Source organism: Polyodon spathula, chromosome 20, assembly GCF_017654505.1.
Source record: "Polyodon spathula isolate WHYD16114869_AA chromosome 20, ASM1765450v1, whole genome shotgun sequence".
NCBI lineage: Eukaryota > Metazoa > Chordata > Actinopteri > Acipenseriformes > Polyodontidae > Polyodon > Polyodon spathula.
The window spans coordinates 11,071,049-11,096,130 of NC_054553.1; the positions used below are offsets into that span (position 1 = coordinate 11,071,049).

Here is a 25,082-nt window from a genome sequence, read left to right on the forward strand (position 1 = left end):
AAATAGAATGATAAAATTCTAAACAATTTTTTGTATCCAGCAGTGTTACAGAGGCCATTTCTGAACAAGATCAGCTACCACACAGTAGATCTGCTATTCTAAAGTCCTGTCTCCTCTCGGATACTATGTCTGCACATGCCACATTCAGGATGCTGTTGCATTGTCCATTACTACACAAACAGTATATCAGATAACTGATAAAGATATGTCACCTCATCCTGAATCATCACTCTTAGAACAAACTCACACACATACTGTTGCATGTCTGTAGTTTCATTGTCTTTCTTGCTTTAACAGTGTTTCTTGTTTCTTTCAGACTATTAACACTAATGACTAATGACACAAAATAAAATGGAATGCTTATACCTGTATCAGAACTGTCTCATTCAGTTTCACTCCCTGTGCCCAATTCCATTCTTTCGTGACTGTGCCTTCCTCATCAGTCAGTATGCCCCCGTCTTGATCAAGCAATAGTGCCACTGTGTTGCTGAATCAGGAATTACAAATAAAAAGCATTATTAAAGACCCCATTTTGAAAATAACCAGGTAAGTATGCAGTTCAAGGTCTGCTTTCTGTTGAAGTGCACAGGAAAGGTAAACTGTGAACGGATGTAGTAACATTAACATTTTAGTATCCCAACATTATTTACCTGCCTGGATGGCAAACACTTGCGTGTCCAAAGGGTGTGAACGTAGCAAGTGTGTAAAGATCTGGTGAGTCACTGAACACATTAGTGTAAAATCCACCACAGGGCAGGCCTGAGTAGCTCTGGCAGACAGCAATGCGACCTGAAGGGTAGCTGAATGCCTCTAGTTAAGGAGTGCTTACACAGGTACCACAGTCTACACACAATACACAATACACAAATACACGATTTCCTAGATAAAGTTGGACGTCTTAGTGGTACTTTCTTTTTTTTTTTTTTTTAAAGCAAAATGAATAATGTAAGTGCAGTATTATGTATGACTGGATTGTTCTTATCAGCCCTTCTTTATTTCATGTCAAAGAAACACTGTTCAGTCCCTGGTAAATGTCAGTTCAAAGTTACCTTCAAAGTCTGGTGCTGACAGGCTTGTTCTTAAAGATTTTTGCCTGTTACCTTTGAACGTAGTTTAACTTGGTTTTGCACAGACTGACTATAGTTTTACCTGTTCAAAGAAATTCTAGTACTAATAAAGTATGGACTCAGTGCTTCACTTTTCATTTAGTTTAACTTTCTCTTTTTTGTTAGCGCTCTTAAAATCCTTTTTTCCCTGCCAGCTTTTCACTTGTGGTTTTTAAATATGGCCATACCACTGCTCTGTCACAGTAAAGGAGAATAGTTAATGTAATTTCCCCTTGCTCCCATCATCATCATATGCACAAATTCGGAACAAGTAGGGTGCATTCAGGAAGAGAAGAGCAGTGGGTCTCAGTAGTGGGGTTTTGTCGTTTTTAGCTTTACATGTCATCTGACACTACCAACGCTGATTTAAAGTGATTAATGATAGTCATTTGAGGGTTAAGCCATTTGATACATACAATAATCACCTAAAATTTAGCCAGACCAGACAGCAAAATCACCACGTGCATTCACTCACTCCCTTGTGGTCCGATCAACTGTCATATTAAATCTGTTTATATGCTGACAGCTCATAGACAGAAGATTATTACAAGCCAGCCAATCAGATGGCTTCCTTGTTTTTAGCTTGGTCATTTAACTGATGTAACTTGAAAAAAAGAAGTTTCAGTGACGTTGAACATTTTAGGTTTCCTGTGAATTGTGCTTAGCCTACAGGGTTGTTTTAAATGCTGGGGCCAGCCTCCTGCCTATCTAGATTTCAAACCTTTCTTTTCAATCAGTAAACTGGATTTCATATTCATGAGACTAAACATGGATCCAGAACTGAGGTGCGCTGTTTGAAAGTGTACTAGTCTCTGCATTGTTTGCCCTTTGTTGTGGATCAGCAGCAGTGTTCTTCATCGTTTCTAACCACAGTTTTGGTTTTAGGCACATCCTCATAGTGGTTTAGTCAGCAAGGGGACTGAGAAACACAGACATATGTGTGTGATTGTTTCCAGTGTCTGCATGGGTAGATGAAAAGGAACAGATGTACTTTTTACAGAGTTTATTTATTTTTTGTTTTGCTGAAAGTTCAGAGAGCCGAGGTTGGATGCAGTTGGGATTTTGTGTAATTTCAAAAACGCTACCAGTGCTAAAGATGTTTTTTAACCTTCTATTGTTGTAAGTAGTAACAGGAGCATTGCTATTTTGCAAAGCAGTCAACAATACTGGTTTTCCAACAGTGCTGATTATTTAACAGTGTGATTATGTGGTTACACTGATTTTATATTTTAGTGCTCAGTTGAACCTCATCTTGGGACACTGCTGTACAAAACAGTGCAGACCATTCTGTAAGATATAAAGCCATGAACTATTTCAAATGCAAACACTGCTGACCAGAAACAGCAGAGTTTGACCCATTTTGTCAAATTGCTTGTGAGAGTACAGAAGAGCAGAGGGTGCTGAAGAATGAGGTGTAACAAAACTTAGTAGTCCAAATAATGCATACAGTTTATTTTATAAACGGCGTTATTCATTTTAAAACCAGTTGTGAAGATTTTTTGAGCGTGCTGAAAGTAAGTAAAAAACAAATTTGTTTTCTGATATTAACAGGGTTGACTTTTAGTGTATATATACTTTTTTTTTTGTATTTGAGAATTTGTAATCCAAACACACGTAACTAGAACGTCTTGCATGATATTCGTTATTGCTCCTGTTCCCGCGTTCTAATTTATCAATGTAACGTTATAAAAAAAATTCGTTTTAGTTTTGTGATTAAAAAATGGTTTTGCCGTGTAGTGATGGTTATTGTTAATCTTTTAAACAGTTTGTAAGAATTGTTGAGTGTGTTGTGGGCCAAACAGTTGACTTCATATTCACACAGTATTTCATGCAGTTGTTTGCAATGATTCGTTGCTGGTTAATTTTTCATCAATTGTCCAAGCTTACCAATGTAAACATTTTGAGGGGGAACAATAAATAAATATGTGTTAATAAAGCATGATACTTATTGCTTTTACTAATTTAAAAACCATGTTTGTTTCTTTATTGTGCTGCAAGCCTTCCTTAATACACGGTTATGTTCCGATATTTACAGGGCTGTCTTTAGTGGATTTTACTGTTTTTATTATTTACAATACAAACTGTTATTACCCACTAACACAACCTTTAATGACGCTGCTAGAATGTTGCATCTGAAGTATTTGCAGATGTTGGCGATCTTACATAATACATGCAGAGTCTCAAATAGTCTCCGGTCTCCACCGGGGCTGCTGGCAAATATTGTAAATAAACAACAGAGGCGTTTAATTGAAGTTTTACGGTAAGCATGGTTTGGGAATAACTCAGGACTGACCATGTTAATAGTTCATGTTTTAACCATGTGTGTAACAATTATCTATGAATAAGACACTGTCATGGTGTGGGGTAAATCCTTTGAGAGCCAAAGTATTTTCTAACAATACACAGAGACTAATGCTTTTAAGTAAAAGCACAGGAAGGAGAAAACAATGCAGTATGGTATGTTAGGCGTTGTTAAAGCAGTAACAGCTTGTTTAGAATGAAAGCTTACATTTGATTCTATAGTCCAAGTAACCTAAGTTTCTGTGTAGTGTGTTGCATCTCAGCCAGTGAAATATTGTATCCTGTTCATATCAGCCCAGGCACATTCTTCAGATACCCATTTGACTTAGCCAGAGTTTTAATCCTTTAAATAAAGCCACCTGTCCCATGCACAGGAGTCACAGACACCTCCTAATGTGAATTTACTGAGCACAGTACGTGAGCATTAATTGGTTAAAACTATTGTATTGGGTTTCAGGATTCCTTTATGAGCCACTTAAAATAAACAGGAAATGTGGTGTAGTGCAGAGGTCTAAGAATGTGACAAGATTTCAGATTGAATTCCACTGTGTGTAATCTTTGCACTGGGTAAGCTCCAGGATAGGTCCCTCCCCAGTATTAAAATCAGAGTCACTTCAGTAAAACGCTCTACTCGGATCTTTTTGTTACCAGACCAGATATATTATATTATATTATGTCATACAATACCGATTTCATGAACAAATATCCCTTTAAGCTTTAGAAGGTAACAAATCAACTAATGTCTAGACTGCTATCTAAGCTAATGCTTGTGCTTTCTGTACTTAAACATATTTGCTGTGCTCCAGATAGAACATTTGTATTGAATTACAGAGCAGTGGCACATGAGAGCTGCACTGCAACACTTTAATTAGGTTCTTGGGATATAGCCAGGAGTGCTTAAGTGGCTCACTCAAATGAGCAGAGCAAAAAACAACAGACAGCTTTGTACCTTTTAAAGGCTATAAAGGTTTTCAACAATACAAATCCTAAATTATATAGTATTTAACAAAACTTTTAATTGAGAAATGCCCTGTTTTGCATGATCTTGCATGGATTTTTTATTTTATTTTTAATATATACATATATTCAAAAAGTCTTAATTTATACTATATTGATGCATTGTAAACCACTCGATACTGTATCTGGAAATTAATTTGAAATAAATATGAAAGTTTAAATATAAATATATCTATAGTAACAATTTAGGGAGTAAATGACAGGTTGAAACATTTCAGTACAGAACATAGATTTACTGCCTATAAGTGAGGATTTGACTGTGAAGTCAGTGCAATGCTTTACAATCATAGCTTGTGTTTTCTCATTGTCAGAAAGTTGTCTTTTTGAGCATTTGCACTGCTGGCTTTAATTAGTACATGAGGAAGCAAGATGTTTCCTAGAAGCTGGGTAAATCATTTAGTTATTAAAAACGAAAAGACATGGTATTTTTCTACCTGAAAAGGTGGATTTGTAATAATAATAATAATAATAAATAATAATAATCTTTATTTTATATAGCGCCTTTCTTAGTGGCCCACCATCACAAAGCGCTTTACAGAGGTAGGCTGTGAACTGTGCATTATATGCAGAGTCACTTACAATAGGACATTGATTTAACATCTCATCCACAGGATGGAACGTTAAACCCTAACTTCATTTTTTGATGACTACAGAAAAGAAACCGCAGTGCCAGCTCTTGTAGGCTAATGACTTCTAGTCTTTCCTTTTACTGCCCACTGATTCTGGCCAGGAAGACCTCATGCAGTAAGGATAGATGCTGGATAGCAGATGTAAAGCAACATTAAGAAATAATGTTGAAGCCATGTCATTGTTTGTTTACTAACCACTTCAGCCAAGTGGTACCATATTGACATCTTAAAAGGAACTGGCGAGCTTGTCACATTTCCATTAATGTTAATGCCACTGCTATCTATTTTGCTGATGATACAAGACTGGGATGTATTTTATTCCTTGATGCCTCTGTGACTGAATTTACAGTGAAATTTAGAGACTCATAAACACATTGATTAATTCTTCTCCCTTTTTTTTTTCTGTATACCAAAGTACATAAAGGTAAATGTACACGGAAGCAATAACATTCCTATACAGTATTTTACAGTCACAGAAGCACTGTTTGTAATGATAATGGCATCATGAAAAACTTTAGTACTTCAGTTTAAAAACCTAGTTTGGCTCTTGTGGCACATCTTATACATCTTATTTTTATTTTCTGTCTGGACTTGTAAATGTGAAGTATATTTGGCTAGATCTTTATCACTGTTTGGACTGTGTTTTTGTACTGTACTTTTCAGAAAAGGGCTTTAAAGTTGTCTCAATACAGCATCTAGGAACTATATACTGTAGCTTCAAACACCAGCCACCCATATATACAAGGCTTGACATAACAATTGGGATGCATTAAAGCATGTACAAATAGCATCACTGCAATATTAGTTTATTCTTGGTCAACTCTCCAATATAGTAGTGTACAGGAGAATCATTTCACAGTCAATTCGAGGAGTTCATTTGTGTTTCCTGAGTGGCTTACCTGGTAAAAGCATGACTGCATGATGGGCAGTGTGGGTCATGCAGTCGGGAGTGCAGGTTTTCATTCCGGCTGTGCCAAGTTGCCAGTCTGGACGGGATCCCGTAAGGAGTGTTGCAGTACCATCTGATCTCACAAATGTGCCTGCTTCACTGCTTACATTAATAATAACAATGCATCCTTTCCTCAATAATATTGCCCTCCAATCTGTATTGATTGCCTTGCATCACTACAATATGCTACAATGTAAATTATCTGAAGCTCCGGTCCAAAGCCACTGCATGAGGATATGAGCTTGTGAAATATACTGCAGGACTGAAAAATACATTTTCTATTGTGTGCATAGTAAAACTACCTGGCCAGACAAATCATGTACCTTTTAAAAAAAATAAATAAAAAATTGTGCATGCAGAAAACATTGCGCAATCTATGTAAAACAATCAAACATATTGTGTCGGAGGTAATACTGTAGCATATCCTTAAACAGATAAACCCTACAAGCAGTTTTAGTCTTGCAGATTACAAGATCATTAACTTATTTTTGTAACAACTTTTTACAATCCAACTTCAAATTCATTTAGTTTAAAGTTTTAATTTTGGCAATTTACTGTGGTAGTTTTCATGATCCTTTTATTTAGTTCTTTATAGTGTTTAATGTATGAGTTGATTTTTTTTATTTTTTTATCCACATAGTAGCTAAACAGTCAATAGTGTTACATTTAAAGAAATGCCAAAAGAAACTTAAAAAAATAAATTACAGACATTTCAACTAGAATTTGTTCTCATTTGTAGATGTATTTATATTCTATGAGAAAGATTATGCTATTAATACAATAAAACCTGTTATTCCAGTATCACTTGAGTCTGGAAACCTGTGCCGGATTAGGGAAATACTGCAAAATCTAATACTGTACCTAAAAAGAATAAAGGTACTATTTGAATGCTTTAAAAACATACTGAATTATACATTTAGAAAAGAAAAATTACATGACTTGGTGCTAGACTGTACAGTGATTTTAGGCTGACAAGACTTACAAATAATGTTGGATTCCACAACAGACAGGTTGCAGATTATGTAGAGTCGCATCATTCATTTAATAGGGATTTGGTCAAGACCCCAGAACAATGACAAATTATTCAGAATGCCAGCTTGTAGAGGGGCTGGATTAGATTTTTTTTTACTGTAGTACTGAATGTTTTTTTTTTTCCCACTAACATAATTAAAGAAGGTTCTTCAGTGAAATCCAAGGCTTCTGCCACAGCCACTCACAGCCACAGGCCACAACTACAATATTGAGTAGCAGGGATCTAGATTCATCTCCATCTCTCTGTCTCTCTCTCTTGCAGGACACTCCACTTTTAATGGAGAAGGCTTGAATGGTGCCAGTAAGATGATGGATTTCCTAGAGGAGCCTATCCCAGGGGTGGGGACTTATGAAGATTTCAATACTATCGACTGGGTGAGGGAGAAGTCGAAGGACAGAGACAGGCACAGAGAGGTGAGTAATAGACATTGGCCACAAGATAGGCCTGCCTGCTGCAGTTGGGGCACAAGGATGACCTGCAAGAAATATGGGGAAGCAACCAATTCAATAGCTTGGGAGGTGGAGGGTAAGTAGCTTTAAGTTATACTACCTGGTAGCTTCAACACTTATTAGCCCTGTTTAAAATACCACCAATGTCCCTGTGTTTTAAAACCCATTGCAGTCTTTATGAGGTCTTTAGCATCTTCCACCATCTCTTACCTGCACTCCCAGTCACCCAGGGGTATCGACCAAAAGATTCAGTTGATGGCATTCAGTTATTTATTAAAACAGTACTGGCAAAGTGGCTGGTGATTGTGTAGGTGTAGAGGTGATGCAGTGCAGGAGTAATTACAGACAATTGTAAACCGTTTAGAAAGAGTTTTATTGTAATCTGGATCTGGTGACCAAAAAGAAAACGCTCCGGCAATACACAACCGTGTGTAATGCGAGGAGCCAAATAAACAGATTTACAGTCCCAAACAATAAGTGTTATCCGCCCCACAATACTAAATCACAGTCACCAGTCCGGGGTGTGTGTATTAGTGCTCGTGGTGGGTGATAACAGGCTATTTTATGACAGTTAGTGAAGTGCAGTACCGGCTTGTACAGGCCCAGAAGCGACAGCTCCTGAACGTGTTTACAGTAGCTCTCAAAAATATTCACCCCCCCTTGGACTTTTGCACATGTTATTGGAATCAAAATGGATTTAATTAGGAGTTTTTGTCACTGATCAACACAAAAAAGTCCATAATGTCAAAGTGAAAAATAAAATCTACAAATTGTTCTAAGTTAATTACAAATATAAAACAGAAAATAATTGATTGCATAAGTATTCACCCCCTTGAGTCAATATTTGGTAGAGGCACTTTTGGCAGCAATTACAGCCATGAGTCTATTTGGATAAGTCTCTACCAGCTTTGCACATCTGGACACTGCAATTTTTGCCCATTCTTCTTTGCAAAATTGCTCAAGCTCCATCAAGTTGGATGGGGACCTTTGGTGAACAGCAATTTTCAACTCTTTCCACATATTCTCAGTTGGATTGAGGTCCAGGCTTTGACTGGACCACTCCAGGACATTGACCTTTTTGTTTTTAAGCCACTCCAGTGTGGCTTTGGCTGTATGTTTGGGGTCATTGACCTGCTGGAAGATGAATCTTCTCCCAAGTCCCAGGTCTCTTGCAGACTTCAGCAGGTTTTCTTCCAGGATTTCTCTGTACATTGCTGCATCCATTTTGCCCTCTGTCTTCACGAGCTTTCCAGGCTCTGACTCTGAGAAGCATCCCCATAGCATGATGCTGCCACCGCCATGCTTCACGGTAGGATGGTGTTCTCAGGATGATGTGCAGTGTTAGGTTTGCGCCAAACATAGCGCTTAGCGTTGAGGCCAAAAAGCTCTATTTTGGTCTCAGCCACCACAGACTCTTCTTCCACTTGGTCTCAGAGTCTCCCATATACCTTCTGGCAAACTCTAGCTGAGATCTGATGTGAATTTTTTTTCAACAGTGGCTTTCTTTTTGCCACTCTCCCATAAAGGCCAGTTTTGTGAAGCACCCAGGGTATTGTTGCCGTATGCACAGCGTCTCCCAGCTCAGCCGTGGAAGACTGTAACTCCTTTAGAGTTGCCATAGGCCTCTTGGTGGCCTCCCTGACTAGTGCCCTTCTCACCCGGGTACTCAGTTTTTGAGGACGGCCTGTTCTAGACAGATTCACAGTTGTGCCATATTCTCTCAATTTCTTAATAATGGACTTTACTGTGCTCCGGGGGATATTCAATGTCTTGGAAATGTTATTATATCCTACCCGATTTGGTCCTTTTGAAGAACCTTATTCCAGGTTTGCTTTGAATGTTCCTTCATCTTCGTGATGTAGTTTTTGTTAGGAAATGTACTAACCAACTGTAGGACCTCCCAGAGACAGGTGTATTTAATCTGAAATTATGTGAAACACCTTAATTGCACACAGCTGGACTCTATTCAACTAATTATGTGACTTCTAAAGACAATTGGTTGCACCAGAACTTATTTAGGTGTGTCATAGTAAAGGGGAGTGAATACTTATGCAATCAATTATTTTCTTTTTTATATTTGTAATTAATTTAGAACAATTTGTAGATTTGTATTTTTCACTTTTACATTATGGACATTTTTTGTGTTGATCAGTGGCAAAAACTCCTAATTAAATCCATTTTGATTCCATGTTGTAACACAATAAAATGTGGAAAAGTCCAAGGGGGGTGAATACACGTTTCCTTGCTAATTTTTATTAAAATATTCTGTAATACTGTTGATATACAGGGTGATTAGAAAGTATGTTTACCACATCAATAATATGGTGCATTGATGTGGTAAGCTTACTTTCTATCACCCTGTATATCATGATCATCAACTTTTTCATTCAGCTCTAATTTTGAAGTAGCCGTGGGGGTGAATGTATGTTACTAACATACTCGTTTACTGCTGTACAAATATATTCTTACCCTTTCTCCTAATCAGTCCATCTTTCTTGCATCTAATGTAAAAAAGTAAAGTCAGTGCAATGTAATCCTTATCAGAACCCAAAGGTCCCGCTTAGTCATGGCACTGTGAACTTTTATATTCTCTTGTTAAATATTAAATGTTCTCAATGTGTAACCAGGAGCTTAAGTTACAGTATAGACTAATGGATTCTTTAAGCATTTACATAGCTCCGTAGTATAAATATGGAGATTCTGTAGTTAGTGCATATGAGCTTTGAACCCCCACTGAGGCGCCAATTCATTGGTGCATACATACATAAGACTTGCACTTTAGGGTTTTACAAATATAATCGCATTTCCAATTGTGATGAAACTTGCTTAGGACATTCTTTAGTACAGTTACTGAGAGCATGGGCCTATAAGGAGTGTACATACTATATAACTCATTCTAAATCATTATCAGATTAATAAGTACAGGTACTTTTGATGAAAACATGTTGTGTTTTGTAGCTCTAGGTTTTTTAGAACTGTGTGTTCTCTATGACTACACTCTGCTCAGTATTTACAGTGCTGAAAGTGTCATTTTTCAATAGCATAATAAAAGCTGTTATTGTTGATTCAGAGAGCAGGTCAGGAATGGACACTATACCTGCACAGCATCACCAGCAGAGGGCATTGTGAAGCACAGTAGTGTTTGTTTGGTAGAGGCATTGTGGAATGAGTACTCAACCTAAATAACGGAGTTCACCTGCCTTATTTGCTTATTTTTTCAGATTGCAAATAAAAGCAAAGAATCAACATGGGCACTTCTCCAGAGTGTGAGCGATGCTTTCTCTGGCTGGCTGCTGATGCTCCTAATTGGTCTTATGGCAGGTACGAACACCACATCATTTCTGTTTCCTGTATTGTTTTTTTTTTTTTCTTCAGTTTTTCAAAGTTTCACCCTGTAAAAACATCAGAAAACATCGATCAGATCAGACTGCCGATTATGTATCTGTATCATCTGATCCGAAACTGCCGAACTCCACGTCTTTATCATATGAACCTTCATTATTGATGATGCAAGCAATTGCCTGAATCATTAATGCTCAGAGTAACTACTTCTGGGCAGTTTTTCACGTGAGCCGTGATATTTCCCCTCGGGCATTATACGCTCATGGCTATTAAAAACGTGAAATGAATGGTGAAAATTGAACTTTCAACTAAAAGTTTGGGGAAGGGGGAGATGCGATTGTTCAAACTGGGCCATTGACTCAGCAGAATCCGGTAAATACTAAATATCAAAGAGTTATACAGCACAGGTTCCGATCTTGGCTGTGTGAAGTTGCCGGCCTTCACTGGGGCTTCTGAAGGGAACGTCACATTGGCTGTGGCACTTCCATGGGTTAGGGAGGCAAAACCAGCAGGGACTGTTTCTCCTCATCATGCTACAGCCGAACCCTGCTGGCCAGGTGCCCTGTGAGCTCAAAAGCAGACACCTGCAGGGCTGGTCTTCATCCTCCAGAGGTCAGTAGCTCGCTGACATCCGCTTTCGAGTTCCTGGGTGTAAAAGAAGCGTCTGTCTCGTTCGTGGGATCGGAGGACACCCACCAAACCTTCAGTTTTCCTGAGCTGTGTGGGAAATTGTTACAATGAGGAGAAAAATGATTTGACATTTTAAATTGGGTAGAAAATCAGGTGGTCAAATAATTGGGCACACAAAATAAAAAGATAACCATTGTATTATGATTTAAAATATGTCCACCTAGTAACAGAGAGGAATTGTCGAGGACCCTTAAATTTTATTCACAGTATAAGTAATTCAATCATGGTATTACAAAATCTGATGTACAAAATTTTCGAAAATTAAGAGAAATATCAATAGGAATAAAAATATGTTTCTCTCCCTCTCATAATATAGATTTTTTTTTTTGTGATTGACCACAATTTATTTAAAAATGTAAATAAAATTCCGTAAAAATAATTCCATCCCAATGAAATGTTTGATGCACATTCAAATCTATTCATAAAGCTAATGCAGGAGTGTATTTTTTCTATTTTTCATGTTACTGCTTGATGCTTTGCAAGGTTCCCTTGCTGGTCTAATCGATATCTCTGCTCACTGGATGACGGATCTGAAAGAGGGGGTGTGTCTCTCTGGGTTCTGGTTCAATCATGAACACTGCTGCTGGACCTCCAATGAGGCCACGTTCATCGAGAGAGACAAGTGCCCTCAGTGGAGGAGCTGGGCCGAGCTCATTGTTGGACGGCCCGATGTGAGTGCCTTTCATAATACAAGCATATCATAAGAGAGTCATATAGTGGCATAGGCTGGCTGGGATTCCCCAATGTGCAGCCAAGGTGCTTTCAACTTCAAAACTTATTTTATGTACATATAGCGCCATCTGCTGTTTTTGTGTTATTATTTTCACCTATTTAGTACATTCTTCTAAAGTTCAGCCATTTGTACATTACATTTTTTAATATAGCATATTGTTGTGTACATTTACATGTACACAAAGTAATTGTGGACATCTTTCATTTGTTGTCAGGCTCTAGTCTGTCTTTTCTAATATAGCATTTGTTTCCACTAAAGAGCCAGGTAAATGAAAATATTTTCAAGCACTGTCTTTTTGAAAGCAACATTTTTTTTTTTTTTTAATCAATTTCTTTGAGAATGTTGATTAGACAGGACTTAAAACATTCCACATTATTGCAAATAAATGTACGAACCATTCAAACTTACACAACATTTACCTTTGATTGTGCTCTTGGCTGCTTTGTTTTTTGTGACAAAATATCTTTCTTTCTGAGCGTAACAGAGCTTAAATATGTCCTCTCCGTCTTACAGGGAGCATTTGCCTACATAGTCAACTACTTGATGTACGTCATCTGGGCCCTGCTGTTCTCATTCCTGGCTGTGTCCCTCGTCAGGTCTTTCGCTCCTTATGCTTGTGGGTCAGGAATCCCAGAGGTAAGCCTTGATACCTGCGCACTGTTACTGCAAAGGTGGAATAACCAAATCAATACGCCATGCTCACAAGTCTGCTGTCATGTTGCTTACATTTTCCGGACTATGATTCTGATGAAGCCAATTTGTGTCAGAACACAATAGTTCACTTCCTATGTTGCATGTAATAGAACCCTTCCTAAACCCTAGGCTTCCCATAGGAAACAAGTTAGATCGAATTTTAGTTAGGTTTCTTGCTGTAAAAATTACACATTTTTAACCACATCCAGCTTCAGTAGGATTGGCCCAAATACATATTGTCTTACTGCTAGGCAACTGTCATCGCTGGTTATGGTTTGTATGTTGAGAAAAAGCACATGCCTGTGGAATTTGAATTTATTAGGATACAGGAATACAGGGCTGGAATGTCCAGGAATATTTACTCTCGATGTACAGTGGCTCTCAAAAGAATTAACCCCCCCTTGGACTTTTCCACATTTTATTGTGTTACATGGAATACACAACCGTGTGTAATGCGAGGAGCCAAATAAACAGATTTACAGTCCCAAACAATAAGTGTTATCCGCCCCACAATACTAAATCACGGTCACCAGTCCGGGGTGTGTGTATTAGTGAATGGAGTCCACCTGTGTGCAATTAAATTTCAGGTTAAATGCATCTGTCTCCCATAGGTCCCATAGTTGGTTAGTACATTTCCTAACAAAAACTACATCATGAAGACAAAGGAGCATTCAAAGCAAATCCAGAATAAGGTTCTTCAAAAGCACCAATCGGGTAGGATATAAGAACATTTCCAAGGCATTGAATATCCCCCAGTAAAGTCCATTATTAAGAAATGGAGAGAATATGGCACAACTGTGAATCTGTCTAGAACAGGCCGTCATCAAAAACTGAGTATTCGTGCAAGAAGGGCACTAGTCAGGGATGCCACCAAGAGGCATATGGCAACTCTAAAGTGGTTACGGTCTTCCACATCTGAGCTGGGAGACACTGTGCATATGGCAACAATAGTCCAGGTGCTTTATAATACAGGCCTTTATGGGAAAGTGGCAAAAAGAAAGCCAATGTTGAAAAAAACTCACATCAGATCTTGGCTAGAGTTTGCCAGAAGGCATGTGGGAGACTCTGAGACCAAGTGGAAGAAGATTCTATGGTCTGAAGAGACCAAAATAGAGCTTTCTGGCCTCAACACTAAGCAATATGTTTGGCGCAAGGCTAACACCGCACATCATCCTGAGAACACAATCCCTACTGTGAAGCATGATGGTGGCAGCATCATGCTATGGGGATGCTTCTCAGCGTCGTACTTATGCAATCAATTATTTTCTGTTTTATATTTGTAATTAATTTAGAACAATTTGTAGATTTTATTTTTCACTTTATGGACTTTTTTTGTGTTGATCAGTGGCAAAAACTCCTAATTAAATCCATTTTGATTCCATGTTGTAACACAAGAAAATGTGGAAAAGTCCGGGGGGGGGGGGGGGGGGGGGTGTGTGTGAATACTTTTGAGAGTCACTGTATTACTTGTAAAACTATTAAGTGGGCCCAATTGGGGGCTTTCTGAATGCAGGAATGGAGTTTAGTGGGGGGAATGACCTGCTGATGTTACAATGATGGGTATTGCTGTCCTGTTTTATATCTAGTACTATTGCTGCAACATATAAACGGTCAAACATAGTTTTTTGACATTAGTGTACTGAAAACTTTCCATCCGAATAGTCAGATTTATATGTACTGTATTACCTGACGTCTGAAAATAATAAGTGCAACGCTCTACAGAAAAGTATTTCTCTCCATTGCTGATAAAGAAATTGATAGGGTTAATTTTACTCCTGCTGTACTATATTTCTTTATTGTAGCAATTAGAGTATTCAAAAATGAGAAATCTGTAGTCATCCCAGCATTAGATAATACATAGTATTGTGTTGTACAGTTTGAATTTAATACTGTAATATAATTTCAAGCCACCCGTGCATGATGGTATCGAACATGCAGATGGTTTGAGAGTCAGCAGAATGTTTGTTACAGATCCTTCTTTCTCACCTTGCTCTTCAGATTAAGACCATTCTGAGTGGCTTCATCATCCGGGGCTATCTTGGGAAGTGGACACTGGTGATCAAGACCATCACCCTGGTTCTGGCTGTTTCGTCGGGGCTCAGTCTGGGCAAGGAGGGACCGCTGGTGCACGTGGCCTGCTGCTGTGGCAACATCCTCTGCCACCTCTTCACCAAATATAGTAAGAATGAGGCCAAGAGGAGAGAGGTGAGGGCAGTGGGGCACTCTGGGAGACTTGGACTGACTTCAGTTATTTAAGTGTGGATTCAATGCAAACGTTCAGCGCCTCTGTATGATGTACTTTATTTTCCTATTCTATGAGAAGCATTGCAATAAGCCAAATTATAATCAACAGTAATAATGAATATGCTTTAAGAAAGCTAGGGAATTGCAGGTCAGGCTTAAAAATGATCAGGAGTTTGGTAGCTGATATATTATTATTCCTGCTTTTATACAGATGCACTTATGCTGATCTTTGTGCTGCAATAATGAAGGGATGGCTCAAATTATTATGCCTATTTACAAAACCTGACCTGCAAAACCTGTAAAATGTCTTCAATTGCTTTGTTTCAGGTGTTGTCTGCAGCAGCAGCGGCTGGAGTGTCAGTGGCTTTTGGTGCCCCTATCGGAGGAGTCCTGTTCAGCCTGGAAGAGGTAGGGTGCTTGTAATGTTCTCAACTTAATGTGGCATTATACTGGGGTAAAGAATGGGAAAAAAGAGTTCATAAGGGGATGACGACACACCAGCTGATTTATTTTCCCTGTTTCCAGGTCAGCTACTATTTCCCATTGAAGACCCTGTGGAGGTCCTTCTTCGCCGCCCTGGTGGCAGCTTTCACCCTGCGCTCCATCAACCCATTTGGGAACAGCCGGCTGGTGCTGTTCTATGTCGAGTTCCACGCCCCCTGGCACCTACTGGAGCTCATCCCCTTCATCTTGCTGGGTATCTTTGGGGGGCTTTGGGGGGCTTTCTTCATCCGCACCAACATAGCCTGGTGTCGCCGACGTAAGACCACCAAGCTGGGCCGCTACCCCGTGCTGGAGGTGCTGGTGGTGACAGCCATCACAGCCATCATCGCCTTCCCCAACGACTACACGCGCATCAGCACCAGTGAGCTCATATCAGAGCTCTTCAATGACTGCAGCCTGCTGGACTCTTCCAAGCTCTGCGACTACATCAACGACAACACCACCAAGACCACCGACGACCGCGCCGCTGGCCCCAACGTCTACACCGCCATGTGGCAGCTCGCACTGGCGCTCGTCTTCAAAGTCTTCATCACAATCATCACCTTTGGCATGAAGGTGAGGACAGTGCAGAAACCAGGACCAGATAGACAGATAGATAGATGGAAATTAACACTTCTTCAGACAGAGGATGAGGGTATTGAATGGTCTACCTAGTCATGGTGTAGATGCAGAATCACTTGGCTACTATAAGACCAGTAACTGGACAAACATAGATGGGTGGAATGGTCTCCTCGTTTGTAAATTTTCTTATGATTGAATTGATATACAAGCAATATCTAGAATGCAAGCAGAACTACTGCAGTTGTAATGGAGCAATTTGATTTAAAATCATGACCTAATACTATCTCATCACCCATTATATTTAAACCATGAGTATTGTATCAATGAGTAGTTTATATGTTTGTATTACGTTACCTTTGTAATTAGGGTGTTTCACACAACAAATGTAATTTTGTTTCTGATCCCTTAGCACCAGCACAGCCTACAGTTTTTGTTTATAACATCCTGCTGTTGCATGTAGTAGCAGGGCCACACCTGTTTAGTTTGAATGCCTTAGTAGTGACCTACAGGAGGGACATATTTATTTACCCAACTCTTGTCTAACCCCTCTATGTATTTACATAGAAAGGGTGGGTTTGCAGTTGTCGTATAGATCTGGTCTAAATATGTCTCTTGTGTTTTGTGCATTTAGGTCCCATCAGGACTTTTCATCCCGAGCCTGGCTGTGGGTGCAATAGCAGGTAGGCTGCTGGGAATTGGAATGGAACAGCTGGCTTATTACCACCACGACTGGGTCATCTTCAAAGGCTGGTGCAGCCCAGGGGCAGACTGCATCACACCAGGGCTCTATGCCATGGTGGGAGCAGCAGCATGCCTTGGTAAGTAGCCAGTCTATTCAGTGTCTCCCTGGCCCTAGGTGCTAATGTCTTCAATAACACTGTGTAACACAATTTTTGTTCCTGGGTAGTAAATGTTATTTCCTAATTGCTTATGCCTCAAAAGTATAGAAAATGGCTATTATTCCCCAAAAACTTTGCTTTTGTGAACAGGACAGTGATATTTTGAAATGTACCTATTTCCAATGAGAAAATGGTCTTTTCGTTCACATAAAGTCAGAAAAAAACAACATATGAATCCAAATTAACATGTATTTATACTAAAGTAATACAAAAATGACTACAAAAGATTTAGAAGTGAGTTGTTTTTCGAGATTTACGATTATACTGTAAATCACTTTCACGAATCAGCCCCCAAATGTAGTCTCCCATCATGTTCTCGTTATACTGTCCTTGGTAGCGGCGTTCAAAGTCCAGTATATCCTGGTGGAAGCGCTCGCCTTGCTCCTCCGAGTACGCTCCCATGTTCTCCTTGAATTTATCAAGATGAGCATCAAGGATATGGACTTTGAGGGACATCCTACAGCCCATTGTGCCGTAGTTCTTCACCAGATTCTCAACCAGCTCCACATAGTTTTCGGCCTTGTGATTTGCCAGGAAGCCCCGAACCACTGCGACAAAGCTGTTCCAAGCCGCTTTCTCCTTACTAGTGAGCTTCTTGGGGAATTCATTGCACTCCAGGATCTTCTTTATCTGTGGTCCGACGAAGACACCGGCTTTGACCTTTGCCTCAGACAGCTTAGGGAAGAAGTCTTGAAGATACTTGAAGGCTGCCGACTCTTTATCTAGAGCTCTGACAAATTGTTTCATAAGGCCCAATTTAATGTGCAGTGGTGGCATCAGCACATTCCGGGGGTCCACCAGTGGCTCCCACTTGACGTTGTTCCTCCCCACAGAGAACTCGGTCCGCTGTGGCCAGTCCCGCCTGTGGTAGTGCGCCTTGGTGTCCCTGCTGTCCCAAAGGCAAAGATAGCAGGGCAACTTGGTAAAACCGCCTTGGAGACCCATCAGGAATGCCACCATTGCAGCCTCTTGATGCCATCTTAAAAAAATGCAGATATGTATCCACTTAGGCAGCTGGAACTAAACTGAACTGGTGGGCTTAAGTCCCCTGTATTTATACTACTATTTATATTACTGGAAAGTTCTAGAAAGTTCTAGAAGTTACTCCAAGTTTACTCAGCATTGATTCTATCTGGAATTTTCTGGAAAATAGGTAAATTTCAAAATATCACTGTCCTGGTCACAAAAGCAAAGTTTGTGGGGAATAATAGCCATTTTCTATACTTTTGAGGCATAAGCAATTAGGAAATAACACTTACTACCCAGGAACCAAAAAAAATAAAAATTTGTTACACAGTGTAATAGAACCAGGTCTTGGCAATCGTCTTTAAATTACAGTTCACTGTGCTAACTCTGCTATTCCCCTCCACAAAGGATTGAAGTGCCAGCTGTTGAAGTTGTGTTAGTGGTAAAGGGGTTTGTGTTTCCTTATGTTCTGTTTCTGTAGCCCTTTTACCACTTAAATACTTTTGAAGGCAGTTGCGTTTGTGTAACTCTACTAAATTAAGTTATTATTCAGATTTAAGACAAAAAAAGTCTAGTAGATTTGATGATAATGCTTAAATTCAGAATATCCACTGATGGTTGACCTTTTGCTGTCTAAAGCTGTTATTTAATCAGATCAGCCTTACACAACTTTCTCTAGCATATGGTGTTTTTGCTATGGTTGAGTTGTCGGTTTAGAGGAAGCTCAGTTCAGAAATGTACAGAAGTGGGCTGTTAGTGAGTAATTTGGAAGAAATGGGAAGTGGCGGAATCTGCAAAAATTGGTCCGATTTGGTTAAATTCTGCATCAGAATATGATTCTGAAAACTGACTGCACAGATTCTCAGTAAGCTGTCATTTGTGATTGTAAACTGTAAACTGTATACTATCATTTCCCCCCCCCTAGCAATGTTGATATAGTTCATTTAAACTCCTGTAGTTGACGGTGTCTTGTTTCCCAGGTGGGGTGACCAGGATGACTGTGTCCCTGGTGGTCATCATGTTCGAGCTGACCGGCGGGCTGGAATACATTGTGCCTCTGATGGCTGCGGCCATGACCAGCAAGTGGGTGGCAGACGCAATTGGCCGAGAGGGGATCTATGATGCCCACATCCGTCTGAACGGCTACCCCTTCCTGGAGGCCAAGGAGGAGTTCACACACAAGACCTTGGCCATGGATGTGATGCGGCCGCGCAGGAATGACCCGCCGCTGACCGTGCTCACACAGGACGGTCTGAAGGTGGAGGACGTGGAGACTCTCATCAGTGAGACCACGTACAGTGGCTTCCCCGTGGTAGTGTCCAGAGAGTCCCAGAGGCTGGTTGGCTTTGTCCTGAAAAGAGATCTTATTATAGCAATAGGTAAGAGTCTAATTCTTCAGGTGTGCTGCTTCATAGAGTTCCGAGGTAGGTAGCATGTGCAAAGAAGAGTTGTATAAATGGATGTTCCACCTGACAGATTAAACCCAAAATCCAGTAAAAATCCTAACTGTCATCCAAAACCTTTCTATATACAGAGGGGTGGTCTTAGGCTGTGGGCTACCCTTGTTCGGTTTATTTTCCAGTTATGTATGTCCCTGCTTCCCTTTACTTGTATTCTGTATACTGGGAAGTGAAATTGTCCTCAGACATAACTGAGGGAAATACAACTTTCTAGTGTATATGTGAATGTTTTGGGGAGACGTGGTGATTGGGAGAAAAAACAAAACTGTGTATGATTTAGAATTTGGCACTAGCAAGATGGCTAGCATAAGTTGCATCTAGAAACTGTAATACATGTCATTTATTTTTTAAATACTACTTGGTTAAGTTGTCTGTCTTAAAGTGTTAAAGAACACCCTGCAGTTTACAAGAAACGCATTGCGTTATCTTTGAGTCATGTGTTGTCTGTATCTTGCTGTTTTAAATGGATTGGCCATTCTCAAGGTCAATTGGGAAATACTTTTCTCAAAATTTACTCAGGAGCATTCTCGAGAATGTGGCTTATAAGGATCGCAGTGTATCCAGATCAAGCATTGTTGCAGGAGAGAGAGTGCACTGCACATTACAAAACAGTGGAAAAGTAAAAAAAAAAAAAAATTCCCTAGTTTATATGTTGCTGCAATGTGGACAACACGGGGTACAGCAAAGGTAAAGTCATAGCCTTTCTTTTAAACACTGTGGTAGGTTCTGTGTACTTTAAACAGTTTAAATCCTGTTTATTATTATTATCTAAATTTAAAAAGAAAAAGAGGTTTTGGAAGCCTGAGGGCAATATGTACATAAAGGTGATACATTTATTTAGATGTGTCTGTGGTAAAACGCTTTTTTTGAAGATCAAGTAAGGCTCTGCTTTAAAAAAAAAAAGGAGTGGTTCTATACACCGTGTTCGAGATCAATCTTATTATCCATTGAAGCACAGTCTGTCCCTAACCCTTCAGTTATTTAGATAAGAGCTGCACAGAACTGGACCTTTTCACGCCATGCACCACCAGCTTGGTATTCACCCCCATCCTGTGCCCTGGCTTCCACACATTCCTGCTGCTTGTTCACATGACTAGGTGGTGTCTTAAACTTTTTTGCTTTGCTGCTGCCAGGAAGCAGTAAAGCCTTTATTGCCATAAGGCTTTTAAACCAGATGATCTGCGTTTTGTTTGTCGGTATATTAAATATAAATGATCTGCAGTCCATTAGCAGTGTTATGTACACTAGTATTCAAAGACACCATACCACATACGTAGTAAAGCCACTGTTTAAAAAGGGCTCTTTGCTTAATTTTAAAAATGAAACATCTAACATGCAAGTGCGCCTCTTAAGCATATTAATGTTTGACAAATAATGATTTAAAAAGTGGCCTGTGGGGCCTGACCAGGTGGGTTGCTGAAAAACATTGTCCCTGCTGAAAAAAGACTGAAGCTGTCTGTAGTTAAGCACCAGTAAAGCTAAATGCTTTGCTAATTTCACATTGTTTAACCGTTAAATATTGCTGATACAGATCTTTTGCACGTACCCATTCAACATGATATGCCAGCCCCCTTTCATTATGCCCCCAGTTCTCCCATTTCTAGTTTTATTTTGTTAATTATTTGGGTCAAATACTGTCTCAGAGCTGTGAGCTGAGCAAGTACAGTACCGTGAAAAAGTATTTGCCCCCTGTCTGATTTTCTGCATTTTTTTTGACACTGAATGTTATCAGATCTTCAACCAAAATCTAATATTAGATAAAAGGGACCCTAAGTGAACAAATAACACAAAATGTTGATATTTATTTTATTTATTTATTAAAGAAAGTTATGCAACATCCAATGCCCCCGTGTGAAAAAGTAATCGCCCCTTTAGACTCAATAACTGGTTAAGCCACCTTTAGCAGCAATAACTGCAACCAAACGCTTCCTGTAGTTATTGATCAGTCTCTCACAGCGTCGTGGAGGAATTTTGGCCCACTCCTTCATGCAGAACGGCTTCAACTCAGTGACATTTGTGGGTTTTCAAGCATAAACTGCTCGTTTCAGGTCCTGCCACAACATCTCAATGGGGTTTAGGTCTAGACTTTGACTAGGCCATTCCAAAACTTTAAATTTCTTGTTCTTCAACCATTCTGATGTAGATTTGCTTGTGTGTTTTGGATCATTGTCTTGCTGCTTGACCCAGCTGCGCTTCAGCTTTAGGACGGATGGCCTAACATTCTCTGATACAGAGCACAATTCATGGTTCCTTCAATGATGGCAAGTCATCCAGGTCCTGATGCAGCAAAGCATCCCCAAATCATGACACTACCACCACCATGGTTGACCGTTGGTATTTGGTTCTTACTGTGGAATGCAGTGTTTGGTTTTCGCCAGACATAACGGGGCCCATGCTAGCCAAAAACTTCTACTTTTGACTCATCTGTCCAAAGAACATTGTTCATGCACTCTTGAGGATCATCCAGGTGCTTTTTTTGCAAACTTGAGATTTCATGTTCTTCTTAGTGAGCAGTGGTTTCCGCCTTGCTACTCTGCCATGAATCCCATTTTTGCTCAGTTTCTTTCTGATGGTGGAGTCATGAACACTGACCTTAGCCGAGGCGAGAGAGGCCTGCAGATCCCTGGATGTTGTTCTAGGGTTCTTTGTGACTTCCTGGATGATTTTACACCTTGCTCTTGCAGAGATTTTGGCAGGATGGCCACTACTGTTAAGATTCACTACTATCCCAAACTTTCTCCATTTGGACAATATGGCTTTGACTGTGGTTTGGTGAAGCCCAGGAGCCTTAGAAATGGCTTTGTAGCCCTTTCCAGACTGATAGGCATCAACAACTTTTTTCCGGAGGTCTTCAAGAATTTCTTTTGATTGTGGCATGATGTGCCTCTAGAACCTGTGTGCTGACAACTTCACTCTGATGGTAATGGCCAAAGTTAGTCAGATTTATATTGGGCAGGGCTGGCCCAAATCAGGCCTGTTTGTTATCCAAAGTATTCAAACATCTGACCCTAATTATCCCTTTAATTGGGTTGCGTTAACTAGGGGGGGGGGGGGGGGGGGGGCAATAACTTTTCCACGTCTGAAAATTGCATGTTTGATTACCTTGCACACCAAACAAATGAAAGAAGCACCAAACTTTGGTGTCATTTTTTCTCTGACTCCCTCTATATGCTATGCAAAAATGCAGAAAATCAGACAGGGGGCAAATACTTTTTCATGGTACTGTATACTCAATATTGATTGTTCCTATTCTCAAATGAGTGGAGTAAGAGATTTTAAACATTTTTATCATGTTTTAAAATTAACAGAATTAGGAAATGGCTTTTGCAGTGATCGTGAGTACAGCACTAGCTTTACAGGGCATTTGTTTCTGTTTTATAAAATAATTATTACTGTTATTTTCTTTGTTTTATTTTTGTAGTTTAAAATACAAATGTGTTGATGGACCTTTATATATTTGCAAGTGCGCAATGCGAACTGTGTTGGTTTCTGCATAGCTTCCATTGGGTAGTCCCTAGGCAGTTAAAAGAGAGCCAAAGGGGAAAAGCTAGATAGCATGAATTGTTAATTTTGTAGCACAACAAGTTCTATGCTAACATTTCTCTAGTATTACAATCGAGTTTAAATAGATCTTTAGGGCTCGACGTTTAGATTCTCAACAACTGGCCCCTCGGGCCACTGAGCTAATGTTTTTTTACTGGCCCGGATCCAATTTTATCTGGCCCAATATATTTATATATTTTTTCATGATGGTTTTTATTTTCAGTATGTTTCTAATTGTGTTTGGTAACCAAAGAGAGCCCGCGTCTCAAAAGAAAGTGGCTAAACGAAGCCTTTCAATGTATGTTACTTCAGCCGTTTAACATGCACACATTTATGTGCTTGTCAGAGAATGAAAATACAATTAAGAGTTGAAAATGTATATGTACAAATTATTCTCATTTTTTCACAAGCAAACATACAACCGAGCTGTTCCCATGTGGTCACAGCAACGCTAAAAATTAATTATAATAATCCTAATTAGGGATCCGTGGGTCAGTGTAGTCGAATACACGATTACGTGAAAATAAAAACCCTAGTCGAATAGCATATTGCATATTAAAGTACACAAACAGCCTTATACATTAGCTACTAGTAAAAACGCATCTTTATTTATTTTTTGATACTGACGCTTAACAAGTTTTATGTCAGTCTTAAACCCGTTGTTATTTGCATATTTTGTTGTTTTATTTTGAATACACTACAGCATCGGACCATGGTTAATGTCGAACCCTGATCTTGTTAGTAAAAGTCTCAAGCAAGCATCACATTTGTTTCAAGTATGAGAGACTAAAATATGTTTTACAGAAAATTGTACAAAACCAGTCCTTTTGATCTCAGCAAGTTCCATCACAATGTAGTTTTGTTTACAGAAGTGCTGTATATAAAGTGAGCTTTTCGTCTATCTTTCTCTTTACAGAAAATGCTCGAAAGAGGCAGGATGGTGTTGTTAGCTCTTCAGATATTTACTTTACAGAGCACATTCCACCACAGCCTCCCAGCAGCCCAGCAACACTCAAACTGCGCAAAATCATGGACCTGAGTCCCTTCACTGTCACCGACCACACGGCCATGGAAATTGTGGTGGACATCTTCCGCAAGCTGGGCCTGCGCCAGTGTCTGGTCACTCACAATGGGTAAGAGGCAGCGCAGTTAGTGACTGGGGTGATAATCAAGCTTTACAAGTTAGAAACGTCTGTGAAACTGCATTCCTATGAGGGGCTCTAATAGTTTCATAACCTCTTCTACTCTAAATCTTTGTGGTAAGCGAGCAAATAAGGTGGAGCACATAGAGAACTGTGAATTTGTCTTAACTGTGTTTTTTTAGTCAATTGCTTTTTTTTTCCACTGTGAAAGTCAATCACTTTGAAAACCAGTATTCATAACTTGTTTTTATAACATTTCTTACAAACTAAAACACTGGAATTTAAATCTCAGCGTTTCGAGTTCATTTGCGTGACTGGTAGATGTCAACACTTTTTTTGTAATTAATTCCCTGAGATCTGTACATTTTTTATGTTGTCAGTGATATTTGGCAATCACATTTTGAATGAATATCAGTTGACTTGCAAATGTTTTGAGATAAATAACTCTAAAGTGGTGAATCTGTGTCTAAAATAATCTGCAGTGGTTTATTTTCACCAATTCATCACTGATTTATTTATGTTTTTTTTATGGATTATGAAATAGACCAGTAGACATATGTTTAGACAAATCTTTCAGTGCTGTCAGACGGTTTGGACTAATTATCTTTAATTTTCAAATTTGAAATTGCTACTCTCTTAAGAAGCTCTTCACACACAGATACACTTAATAATAGCGCAGTATACAGTTTGTAGTGACTGGGACAGATTAAGGGAATTAACGCTTGAATACCAGGAAGAGGGGTTCTCAATTTGATTAAACTTTGCATGGTCTTTAGTAATTATGCCACTTGCTGTACTGTGAAAGTTTCAGGATTCATTAG

The 25,082-nt window shown here is 39.4% G+C and overlaps 1 protein-coding gene across 3 annotated transcripts in view; it reads left to right on the forward strand.

Annotated features, from left to right (window-relative positions):
• The window catches only part of LOC121295738 (H(+)/Cl(-) exchange transporter 5), a 52,344-nt gene that overhangs the window by 24,913 nt on the left and 2,349 nt on the right, over positions 1–25,082 (forward strand). Inside the window, exons 1-10 of one of the 3 annotated variants that reach the window (XM_041220739.1) lie at positions 7,302–7,448; positions 10,706–10,805; positions 12,000–12,187; positions 12,763–12,885; positions 14,941–15,147; positions 15,514–15,594; positions 15,712–16,245; positions 16,883–17,069; positions 19,097–19,495; positions 24,036–24,252. In XM_041220739.1, coding sequence (XP_041076673.1) covers positions 7,341–7,448; positions 10,706–10,805; positions 12,000–12,187; positions 12,763–12,885; positions 14,941–15,147; positions 15,514–15,594; positions 15,712–16,245; positions 16,883–17,069; positions 19,097–19,495; positions 24,036–24,252 — 2,144 coding nt within the window. In that variant the 5' untranslated portion in view covers positions 7,302–7,340. Of the gene's footprint in view, positions 1–7,301; positions 7,449–7,480; positions 7,561–10,705; positions 10,806–11,999; positions 12,188–12,762; positions 12,886–14,940; positions 15,148–15,513; positions 15,595–15,711; positions 16,246–16,882; positions 17,070–19,096; positions 19,496–24,035; positions 24,253–25,082 lie in introns of those variants that run through there. The other 2 variants (XM_041220740.1, XM_041220741.1) reach the window with 2 other exon arrangements.